Source organism: Artemia sp. Qi Xiang Cuo, chromosome 4 (assembly GCF_049724085.1).
Source record: "Artemia sp. Qi Xiang Cuo chromosome 4, ASM4972408v1, whole genome shotgun sequence".
Taxonomy (NCBI): domain Eukaryota; kingdom Metazoa; phylum Arthropoda; class Branchiopoda; order Anostraca; family Artemiidae; genus Artemia; species Artemia sp. Qi Xiang Cuo.
In genome coordinates, this window is record NC_142797.1 from 82,466,097 (window position 1) to 82,478,006 (window position 11,910).

At 39.1% G+C, this 11,910-nt stretch overlaps 1 protein-coding gene across 1 annotated transcript; it reads left to right on the plus strand.

Annotated features, from left to right (window-relative positions):
* The first annotated feature begins 306 nt into the window (after positions 1-306).
* LOC148953520 (uncharacterized) lies at positions 307-10,267 on the plus strand. Its single transcript, XM_089087993.1, has 3 exons — positions 307-372; positions 5,842-6,139; positions 10,107-10,267. Exons 1-3 carry the CDS (start codon positions 307-309, stop codon positions 10,265-10,267), a joined length of 525 nt encoding a protein of 174 aa, XP_088944119.1.
* The last annotated feature ends 1,643 nt before the right edge of the window (positions 10,268-11,910 follow it).

Here is an 11,910-nt window from a genome sequence, read left to right on the forward strand (position 1 = left end):
TATGTTTCAGTTAATGGTAATTCTTCCACTACTTAACCTATATTGAAGAGTGTCCCAGAAGGCTCTATGCCTGAACCACTTTCGTTTTTAATTTTCATTAATGATCTTGTTAATGGTCTTCATCCTCTTGCGCAGCCTATTGTTTTTGCTTACGACAGTAACTTTTCCATTGCTGCATTAGACCTGCCATCTGCCACTTCCCTAGCTCAAGGTCTACTTGATAAAGTAAAAGATTGGTGCTGGTCAAATGGTATGACTCTCAACAGCCAAAAAAGTGCCATTGTACACTTCAGGACCCCTTATCGTATGAGAGACGTAAGGGAGCCAATCATCTTGACTTATGGGAACGACGTTATACCGCAAGCTGATATGGTGAAATTTCTTGGTGTGTATCTTGACTGTTTTCTCTCTTTTAAACCTCATATAATTCACACCCGTTCCCTTATCCTCTGCAAGTCTTCAATGCTGCACTGGGTTAACTCATTTCTCTCTCCAGATATTATGCTTTCTCTTTGTTATGCTTTTATTTTTCCTTAACTTTGTTATTGGTGCTCTGTCAGGGGCAATACTAATGAATCTCTTCTCTGCTCACTTCAAACAACCCAAAATAGGGCAGTGAAGGCTACTTTTCTTCTCCCTTGGCTTTATCCTTCCTCTGATCTTTATAATGATACTCGAATAGCTCCACTGGATCGTATTGTGGGTAAAAGTAATCTTTATTTAGCGCAATCTGCTTTTCTAGGTACACTTCCACCGCCTCTGCAGAAATTTTTTTCACGGACAGGCTCAGGTACTCTAATTTTTTACCTAGTTCTTCTTGTAGACTTATTTTGCCCAAACGTTCATCTACAGCAGCCCAGAGGTCTGCTGTTTATAAATCAATTCAGTTATGGAATTCAATCCCACCAGATGTCCCGTTATTTCTGTCTGCAAAGGCAGTTATTTGTCGTGTCTTTCCAGTTTAGTAATTTCTCATTTCTCTCTCCTTCGTTTATTTTCCCTGTTTTCTCTTTTCCTAGTGTTTCTCCTTTTTGTGTTTTTCCCTTATGTTTTTTTTTTTTTTTTTTTTTTTTTTTTTACTATATGGTAGTGTTTATTCTCTTTAATCTTTATTTCATATATATTGTTTAATTTAGAGTAATATTTATGGTTGTTTTAGTGCTTTATTATGTTGTAAGGCCCACAACAAGCCAAGCTTCTTTGGCCAAATAATTTTTCTTTACGTTTGTAATAGAGTTTAGTATTAATAAAATGATTGATTGATTGATGATTGAGATATGCCAGCACTCATAAACAATCCTTTTGAAATTCTGCTAACAACATCGATGCTCAAGGTAAAAGCTTGAATCAAGTACTCTAAGACACCCCGCTCCCATCCCTCCTTCTTTTTTTTAGAGCTATGATTGCAATGAATGGTACCTGTTATCAGACAAAAATGCCAATTGCAAAAAAAAAAAAAAAAAAAAAAATAGCTCACGCCATGCTGAATGTGCTTTCAAAAACCCATCTGGTCGAAAACATGTTTGTTATCGTTAACCATTTCCAAAGATGTAAGAAAATTATGGAAAATACAATTCTCTGGTTCATATCTGAAACTTTAGTCTATTTTTGGATCGAAAAATAAAACTATTTCTATAAAACCTGAGCTAATAAGGGTTTTTGGCCGTAAACTATAGTTTTTTGTAAGAAAATTATGGAAAATACAATTCTCTGGTTCAAATCTGAAACTTTAGTCTATTTTTGGCTCGAAAAACAGTCTGGTTGAAAAACTTGGAGTTGAAACAAACTTGTGTGTGGAATCTCCGCTCATACTGCTCACTTTTTTGCAATGTTTTGGAATCGGTGGGGATTTTTTTTTTTTTTGCAATGTCCATTTTAAAAGTCTAGTTTTTTGTAGGAAAATTATGGAAAATACAATTCTCTGGTTCAAATCTGAAACTTTAGTCTATTTTCGGATCGAAAAATAGAACTATTTCTATAAAATCTGAGCTAATAAGGGTTTTTGGCCGTAAACTCTAGTTTTTTGTAAGAAAATTATGGAAAATACAATTCTATGATTCAAATCTGAAACTGAGACACACACCGGCTAAAGAGACACACACATCCCTAAGAGACACACAAACCCAAAAGAGACAAAACCAGCCAAAATAGACAAAAAACGTCCTAAAAGAAACAAAAAGACCAAACAGAATCAAACAGCCAAAAGAAACACACATATCCAAGAGATACACAAACAGCTCTAAGAGACACAAACAGCCAAAAGAAACAGACACAGACCAAAATGACTCAAACAGCCCAAAGAGACACACATAACCCAAAGAATCACAAACAACCCAAATAGACAAAAACAGAAACCATACAAACAAACTCCAAATAAGAAATCATTTTGCACAATACGGATACAACCAGACAGAAAACGAACTTGCCGCCAGACGAAACTAACAGCACAAGGGGACACACATAGCCCCCCGAACCAGACACATTCCTCACAAAACCAAACTGTCTCCCGGGACAAAAGCAGCAACATAAGATAAGCTAACCATAATACAGACAAACTATTACCCAACAGAAACGAAAAGCCCTAATAAACAAACAAAGCTCAAATAGACAAAAACGACAATCGAGACACAAACAGACAAAAAATATTAAAACAGACGAAAGAGGCACACACAGCACATAGGGAAACACACGACTCTAAGAGACACAAACAGCAAAAAAACACACACGTAGACCAAAAATACTCAAACAGGCCAAATAGACACAAAAAGCCCAAAGAAACGCAAACAGCCCAAAGAGACACAAACAGCCCAAAGAGACAACCACAGACCAAACAGAATGAAACAGCCCAAATAGACACACAAACAGACCAAAGAAGACTCAAACACCCCAAATAGACACACAGCCCAAAGAGAAACACACAGCCCCAAGAGAACAAACAGCCCAAAGAGAGACACATATACCAAAATGACTCAAACAGCCCAAAGAGACACAAACAGACCAAAAAGAATCAAACATTCCGAAGATACATACAACGCCCAAAGATACACACACCGCCCAAAGAGACAAAAAACGCCCATACAGACATATACAGACCAAAAAGATTCATACAGCCCAAAGAGACACACAGAGCCCAAAGAGACACACACGGCCCTAAGAGACACAAACATCCAAACTAGCCCAAAGAGACAAACACAGACCAAAAAGACTCAAACAGCCCAAAGAGACACAAACAGACAAAAAAGACTAAAATAGCCCTAAGATACACACGCAACCCAAAGAGACACACACAGCCCAAAGAGACAAAAAACTCCCATACAAACACATACAGACCAAAAAAATATTTAAACGGCCCAAAGAGACACACACAGCCCAAAGAGACACACACGGCCCTAAGAGACACAAACAGCCAAACTAGCCCAAAGAGACAAACACAGACCAATAAGACTCAAACAGCCCAAAGAGACACAAACAGACCAAAAAGACTCAAACAGCCCGAAGAGACACACAAAGCTCAAAGATACACACACAGCCCAAATAGACAAAAAACGCCAATAAAAACACATACAGACCAAAAAAAGATTTAAACAGACCAAAGAGACACACATTTCCCAAAGACACACAAACAGCCCAAAGAGACATACACAACCCAAAGAGACAAACACAGACCAAAAAGACTCAAACAGCACAAAGAGACACACAAACAGACAAAAGAAGACTCAAACAGCCCAAAGAGACAAACACCCCAAAGATAAACACACAGCCCAAAGAGACACACACAGCCCCAAAAAACACACAGCAAAAATGGACTCAAACAGCCCAAAGAGACAAACACAGAAAAATTCTTTTAAAATACCAAAAAGAGACACAAACGGAACGAATAGAATCGAAAATCCCAAAGACAAATAAAAAACTCAAAGAAATAGAACCAACCCCAAGAGACACAACACGCCCATCCAAACACATACAGACCAAAAAGAGTCAAACAGCCCAAAGAGACATACATAACCCAAAGAGACACACACCGCCCTAAGAGACACAAACAGCCAAAAGAAACACACACAGACCAAAAAGAGTCAAACCGCCCAAAGAGACACACAGAGCCCAAAGAAACACAAACAGCCCAAAGAGACACAAACAGCCCACAGAGACAAAAACAGACCAAAAAGACTCTAACAGCCCAAAGAGACACACAAACAGACCATAAAGACTCTAACAGCCCAAAGAGACACACAGCCCAAAGAGACACACACAGCCCAAAGAGACAAACACAGACCAAAAAGACTCAAACAGACCAAAAAGACTCAAACAGCCCAAAGAGACACACACAGCCCAAAGAGACACAAACAGCCCAAAGAGACACACAACCCAAAGAGAAACACAACCCAAAGAGACAAACACAGACCAAAAAAAAACTCAAACAGCCGAAAGAGACTAAAATTTTTTATTTCAACTCATCCACACGGGGTTTTCGCTAGCCGCTCGGCCCATCGTACATCAATAACAGTACTCTACGAGATCCTTCTGCCATCATCCCACCACTTATGTATTATATGGAACCCATCGAAGAAGTAAAGCTATCCGTTCTTACAATTCTTTTCTTGTCATCTACACCCCTCTTAGTATCAACTTCTTCGTATAGTATAACGTTAAACTATTTTAAATTGACAACACTGTCCAAACACCACTTGTGTATTATACAGTACACAATCAACCCATCTCCCCCAAAACACTTTTCAGCCATTTCTTGCTAAAATTTTTTATTTCAACTCATCCACACGGGGTTTCCGCTAGCAGCTCGGCCTCCCGTACAGCACTATAAGTACTCTAAGAGATCCTTCTGCCATCACCACACCACTTATGTATTATACGGAACACATCGAAGAAGTAAAGCTATCCGTTATTACAATTCCTTTCTTGTCATCTACACCCCTCTTAGTATCAACTTCTTCGTATAGTATAACGTTAAACTATTTTAAATTGACAACACTGTCCAAACATCACTTGTGTATTATACAGTACACATCGAAGAAGTAAAGCTAGGTCAAGTCAAATTTTTTTCCGGCCTTCCATCATCAGATATGCTGGTTCAATTTCACATGCACTGGATTCACTTAGATTGCTATGTTCCATGGCAAGGGGCTATCTTAACTGATAACCCTCAATTCGCAAATCCCTTACCCCTTTTTTGCAAATGTCAATCAAACAATTCTGATTGTAGCGTCCAATTTTTTAATAACAAATTACTCTCGAGTTACACTCCAATCCGCAAATCCCTTACCCCTTTTTTTGCAAATGTCAATCAAACAATTCTGATTGTAGCGTCCACTTTTTTAATAACAAACTACTCTCTAGTTACACTCCAATCCGCAAATCCCTAACCCCTTTCTGCAAATGTCAATCAAACAATTCTGACTGCAACATCCAATGTGTCTCTGATTGGCTCCTAAAAAATGTCTACGTCAAACGATACATTCATTGTGCAATTCTTATCAATAACAAAAACCTTGCCAAGCTTTTTAGAATATTCACGTGTAAGTGTAATGACACACGCGTGGGTTTTCCTTGCGCAATTCATGTGTAATTGTATGTGTAATTCGAATCTTATACACCCTTACTACTTACACCCCCAGGGCACAACTTACAGCACCTTCCCCTAGGCCCTTGGGGATTATGTCGACACAGAAAATTTTGTTATCTAAACCTTGAACTTATTTTACCAAAATGGTTATCTCAAAATTTTTATTTTTGGGATAAATTTTAATTTTAAGGAATGAGCAACATGTTTTCTATCCAAATTGTTCTTCCTGCCATCTGATATTTAGCTTACGTGTTCTACTGCAGGAATCAAACGAATGGCAAGTGCACATTATTTTAATGTTTAAAGACTTCTTGAAAGCATTTGACTCTGTGCTCCGAGAGGCAATGTGGAAAATTCTCCTAGCGTATGGAATGTCTCTGAAAATTGTGAATATGATTGAGACCATGTATGCTACACAGGTTTGTGCAGTCCAGACGGAGCATGGGCTGTCAGAGTGGTTCCCTGTCGATTCTGGTGTACGTCAAGGATGTTTACTTTCTCCGATATTATTCGAAAAAATACGTGCACAAACTTGGGCTGTCCCAGCTGTTACCAGTCAAGGTAACAAGGTAACCCAACGTTATTTAGGGCGACGCCGAAAATATTCACGACCCCCCCTCCCCTAGTTCGTGTTCCATTCGACTTTCAGTCTTATCCCCCTGCATACCCGATACAGCGTAGTATACCTCAGGAATCCATCCCTCTAAACAATCCTCCGCCCCAAGTGCTTACGCCTGTTCAGTCAGTCCAACCCCCACCCTCACTTTACTCAATTCGGACCATCCCCAAACCCCCCCCCCTCACTCATTTTCCTCCCGAAAATCAACTTCCTTTTGACTCTGTTCTTCTACGTGCGTCCAAGAAGTTACCGACCGGTTCTGGACTCCACCCGTTATTTGCCAAAACAAACCCAACCCCTCCCCTCTCAGACAACCCCCACCGTACTTCCCTCCCTCAGCATCATCTTGCTCCCCCCCCCACCCCCATATAAAGAACACTCCCAATTTGACTTATTCCCAGATAACCAGGAAACCTTTCTCCCTTCCCTTGCACTTTATCCCCCCTGGCTACCCTACCAGTATGACTCTGGTTTAAGAGTAAGCAGGCAGAACGATCCATAGGTAACACATCCATGCAGGGTTTCTAAAACTTCAAATAGTAAGACGAATTCCACTATAGTTCCATCCCAACTTAATAATATTCCCATAATTTGTTCGCTGTCCTCCTTTTCTCTCGGGCCCAGTCCAGTACCGCCTTTCAATAATACCTCAACACCACACCCTTACCCACATCATCCTTTTCATAAACTTCAACCCCAAATAACTCCCTCCCGAATAGAAAAAAAATCCCAATACCCAAATCGGTTTAAATTTCCAACTTTCCTACTTACCAATGCTGAGAGCCTGAATTTTGACAAAATTAGTGAACTCGAGGGTATCTCTGAAAGTCATAAAATTAATATTATTGCTGTGACAGAGGTTCAGTCCCAGAACCCAGATTTCCTAAAAATCAGCAATTATACTCAGTTTATAAAGCTTCGCCCTCTCGATCACCCCCTCGGGAAAAATGGGGGTGGTATATTATTTTTTATCCGAGATAACCTCCAACCTAAACTCATCCCCACCCCCAACTTATCAGATTATGATGAAATTCTATGGCTGAGCCTTAGACCGAAAGTACTTCCCGCCCTTTCAATTTAATTGTAACCGCTGTCTTTTATCATTCCCCTAACCAAAGTATTGACCAGAAACGCAAATTTATCCAACAATTTCTTATAAGTGCTGACTTTGTGTTATCAAAGTATCCGAACGCTTGTATTTGCTTACTTGGCGATGCGAATGACCTGCGGATAGACTCTATCTGCACCTCTCTTAATATTAAACAACTGGTTAAAATATCTACAACAAAAGGTAACACCTCTCTGGATGTTATTTGTTCAAACATGAGTAAGTATTACAACTCCCCGCAAGCACTGCCACCGCCAGGAGGCAGTTACCACTATTGTCTTCTTTTTTCTCCCTCCTCAACCATTGAACATTCCTTTACTACCTCCATTGGGGTTTGCCGTCCCCTCAGTGACACAGGCCTTTTTTCTTTTGGATCATGGCTGACCAGTGAAAGTTGGTCAGACCTTTATAATTCTAATAACCTTGATGACAAAATTTTGATTTTTCACAAAAAACTAATTGATTCCTACTCATTATTTCCCAGAAAAAAAAATATCAGAAAATGCTCCAGTGATAAACCTTGCATAAATAATCACATAAAAATATTAATCCGCACGAAAATAAGCTTATTTAAGAGGGGTAATTTAGCTGAAGCAAATAAGTTAAGAAAGGAATTAAAAAGTCAAATTAGAAAAGCTGCCCGAGCCTATTATAAAAATAAAATTAAATACTTGTGCCATGATAAACCAAAGAACTGGTACTCTGAAATTAAAAAACTTACCGGCAAGAGTCAAGAACAACTAAATTTTAATATAAATGAACCTCCAAAGACCACAGCTAATAACCTCAATAAGTTTCTGGCTTCTATTGTCCAGAGTCTTCCACCACTATCTTACGAATTTCCAGATATTCCTGATCCTTTTTCACTCCCACATATCTCTCCACTTAATGTTGTAAAAAAAATTGAAAAACTAAAACGATCAAGCATTTGCCCTTTAGATATTCCTGTTCCTCTGATTAAAGCTTTCACTGGTTAACTTTCTAAGCCCCTATCCACCCTGTTTAATAAAATTACCGAATCTGGACAGTTCCCTCAATACTGGAAACAAGGCTTTACTACTCCAATCAAAAAAAAAATGGGAAACCTGGCTTTGATGGAATTCATCCTATTACCCTCACCTCGATTTTTTCAAAATTGTATGAAAGTTTTCTCGCAGACTGGCTTAAGATGAAAGTCCTCCCCCTCATTGATCTTAGACAGTTTGGTAATCTCAAATCCACGTAAACCTCTCATTACTTGATCCATCTTGTTGATACCATGGGTAAATTACTTGAAAAACCTAACACTTGGCTTAATCTGATTTTTATTGATCTTCAAAAAGCTTTCGAATTGATTAACCTCAATTTACTCATAGATAAACTTATATATGAATTTTACATTGAAACTTTCCTGGTTAACCTCCTTGCCTCTTTTCTCTCTAATAGATCTCACGCAGCTAAATATCTAAATTGTTTTTCAGATCATCTCCCCATATTTAATGGCATTCCTCAGGGGACTATTCTAGGCCCTCTCATTTTTTCTCTTATGATTAACAGCCTTTCAACCCTTTATGACAATAGGTGGAAATTTGTCGATGACTTGACAGTTTTAGAGATATGTCATAAAAACATGTTTAGCAACCCAATGGGCATAGTCCAAGATATTGCCTGTGAGACCTCTTCCCTTGACATGACAGTTAACCCTTCTAAACCCGCAATAGTCTCAGTAAGTTTCCTTAAATCCCCTCCCCTTTTTCTTGCTCATATTCCTCCTGAAACCTCTGTCACATCTCTTAAACGCCTTGGTGTTACAATTTCTTCCAATTTGAAATGGAATATCCCAATAAGTAAGCTCCTAGAAAAAGTGAACTCCTTGCTTTCCCTTCTAATCCCTTCAAATACACTTAGTTGCCCTCAATCATATTTACTACAGGTATACATTTTTTTCGTTTGTCCCAAATTAGAATGTTCTCGTCATGTGGGACACACATACCACTCTTATGAAGCAACACAAAAAATTGAAAATGTCCAAAAGAGAGCTCTAAGAATTATTTTTAAAGAGGGCATGATACCATATTTGCATTTGTTAAATATTTCAAACCTGGAGACCCTCGAGAGACGAAGAAATGATTTGTGCCTCCGTTTTGGTAAGCTGGCACTTTTGAACCCCCGTACTGCGATTACCATGTACCAGATAGAAATCGTCCTCCACGAACTGTGTCCCAGCCTATCCCCACCTTATCTCCCATTCTTTGTACTACCTTGCGGTATAAGAAATATTTTATCAATTTTTTTACTGACATAATAAATAGTGGTTAATTTGTACATAAATTTTTTCTTTTCTCTTATATAATAAAAGAAACAGCTCGTTTTTCTTTATACTCTTTTTTTGTTCCCTATCCCCTTTTTATGTTGTTTTTTAAACATTTGTTAATGTGTATATTATTTATTTTTTCAGTTTTATCAGTTTTATCTTTCTAACTAGTTGCCATTTTGCAGTTTTTAATATAAGTGACAAAGGAATCATATAACATTCCGATATTTAATTATGTATTTATTTTTATTTTTTTTGCATTGGTTACCAATTTTTTAGTTGTTGCGCTTTTGTTATGATTTTCTTGCTTGTTTGTTTTTTATGGACTTCGAAATTCGAATTCGGCCCTTCAGGGCTTGTGATAGTAATTTCTCGAAATAAATATCTATCTATATCTATCTACTTATAGATTTTGTGCTTCGAGCTTGTCACTTTAGAGGAGGCATACAACTAAGCCCCGAGCGTTAAATACACGGCTGCGATTTTGCTGACTATATTGCTCTCGCAGCTCACTGCCAAGAGGACATTCAACATAGTCTAAATGAACTAGCAGCGAAAGCTGCCCCCATGGGCCTGAAGATTAATGTTGATAAAACGAAAAGTATTTCAAACGGAGTTGTGACGACCATTGCAGCTGGCATTCGATACGAAGGCACTGGTATAGAATAGGTCAGAAAATTTAAGTACCTCGGTAGCACAATTACCCAAGATGAGAATTGTGAGAAGTCTTGTTACGCATAGCACATGCGGGTGGAGCATTTTCTCACCTGAAGATGTAGAAAAAACTCTCAGAAGTTGAAATTGTGATTGTTTAGGAGTAATGTACTCTCCGTCCTTTTATATGAATGCGAGTCCTGGAGCCTTTCAGAGAATGCTGAGAAAAAACTACTTAGCTTCGAGAATTGCCTGCGTTGAATCCTTGTGGTACATTGGACCGAAAGAGTAACGAAAGTCCAGATAAGGGCTGATACCGAACAGCCACTGGTGACTGACAAGACCAGAATGAGAATATGGAAGTAATGGGGGCATATGACCCGCATGAGTGAATGACTCCGACACGATTTACGGAGTTGGACCCCAACCAGCATTCGAAGGAGTGGAAGACAACGCAGCACACTTGGTTGATCCCTGGAGAAAGAGGCAACGAGATTCTGAACCACTCTGAACGAGCTTTTAACTTTGGCTCAAGATCGGTCAAGTTGGAGGTCAAGCGTCACGACCCTGTGCGCCCCCAGGCGTGGGAGGATCTAAGTAATCAAATGAGCCCTCTCTGAAGTTTATACGAGCATCCTTTCCATAAGAACCATATATGCCCCCGGGGCATAACTTACAACGCCTTTCCCCGGGCACTGGGGGTTTTTGTCGATAACGGAGTTTTGTTAATTGATTTTTGAGCTATTTTCAAAAATTGGCTATCTCAAAATTTTTATCGGATGGGTTTTGGGAAAGAGGGCGTGGGGCGGGCTAGTTGCCCTTGGATATCTTTAATTCCTAAAAGTAAACATTAAATTTCAATTTCCAATCACATGAACCCTCTTTGAAGTTTATACGAGCATCCCTTCCATATAAACCATATATGCCCCCAGGGAATAACTTACAATGCCTTTCCCCGGGCCCTGGGGGTTTTTGTCGACAACGGAGTTTTTGTTAATTGATATTTGAACTCAAAATTTTTATCGGATAGGTTTTGGGAAAAAGGGCGTGGGGCGCGCTAGTTGCCCTTGGTTCTCTTTAATTTCTAAAAGTGAACTATAAATTTCAATTTTCTATCAAATGAGCCCTCTTTGAAGTTTATACGAGCATCTCTTCCATAAGAGCCATATGCCCCCAGGGCACAACTTACAACGACTGCCCCCGGGCCCTTGGGGGTTGTATCGACTAACCTTTTAACTATTTTTAACAAATAGATATCTCAAAATTTTTCCTGATGCATTTGGGAAAAAAGGGCGTGGGGGGCTAGTTACCCTCCAATCTCTTTTGACACTTAAAAAGTGAACAAGAACTGTCACTTTCCAAACAAATTAGCCGTCTCTGAAGTATATACGAGGATCCCTTCCATAAGAACCATATATGCCCCTGGACATAACTTACGATACCTGCCCCCGGGCTTTGGGGGTTTTGTCGACACCAGAGTTTTGTTATCTAAACTCTTAACTACACTTAACAAAATTGCTATTTCAAAATTGTTGTTTGATGCATATGGGAAAAAAGGGCCTGGGGGGGGGCTTGTCGCCCTCCGATCTCTTTTGACTCTTAAAACTTAAACTAAAACTTTCATTTTCCAAACAAATAAGCGCTCTCTGAAGTTTTTA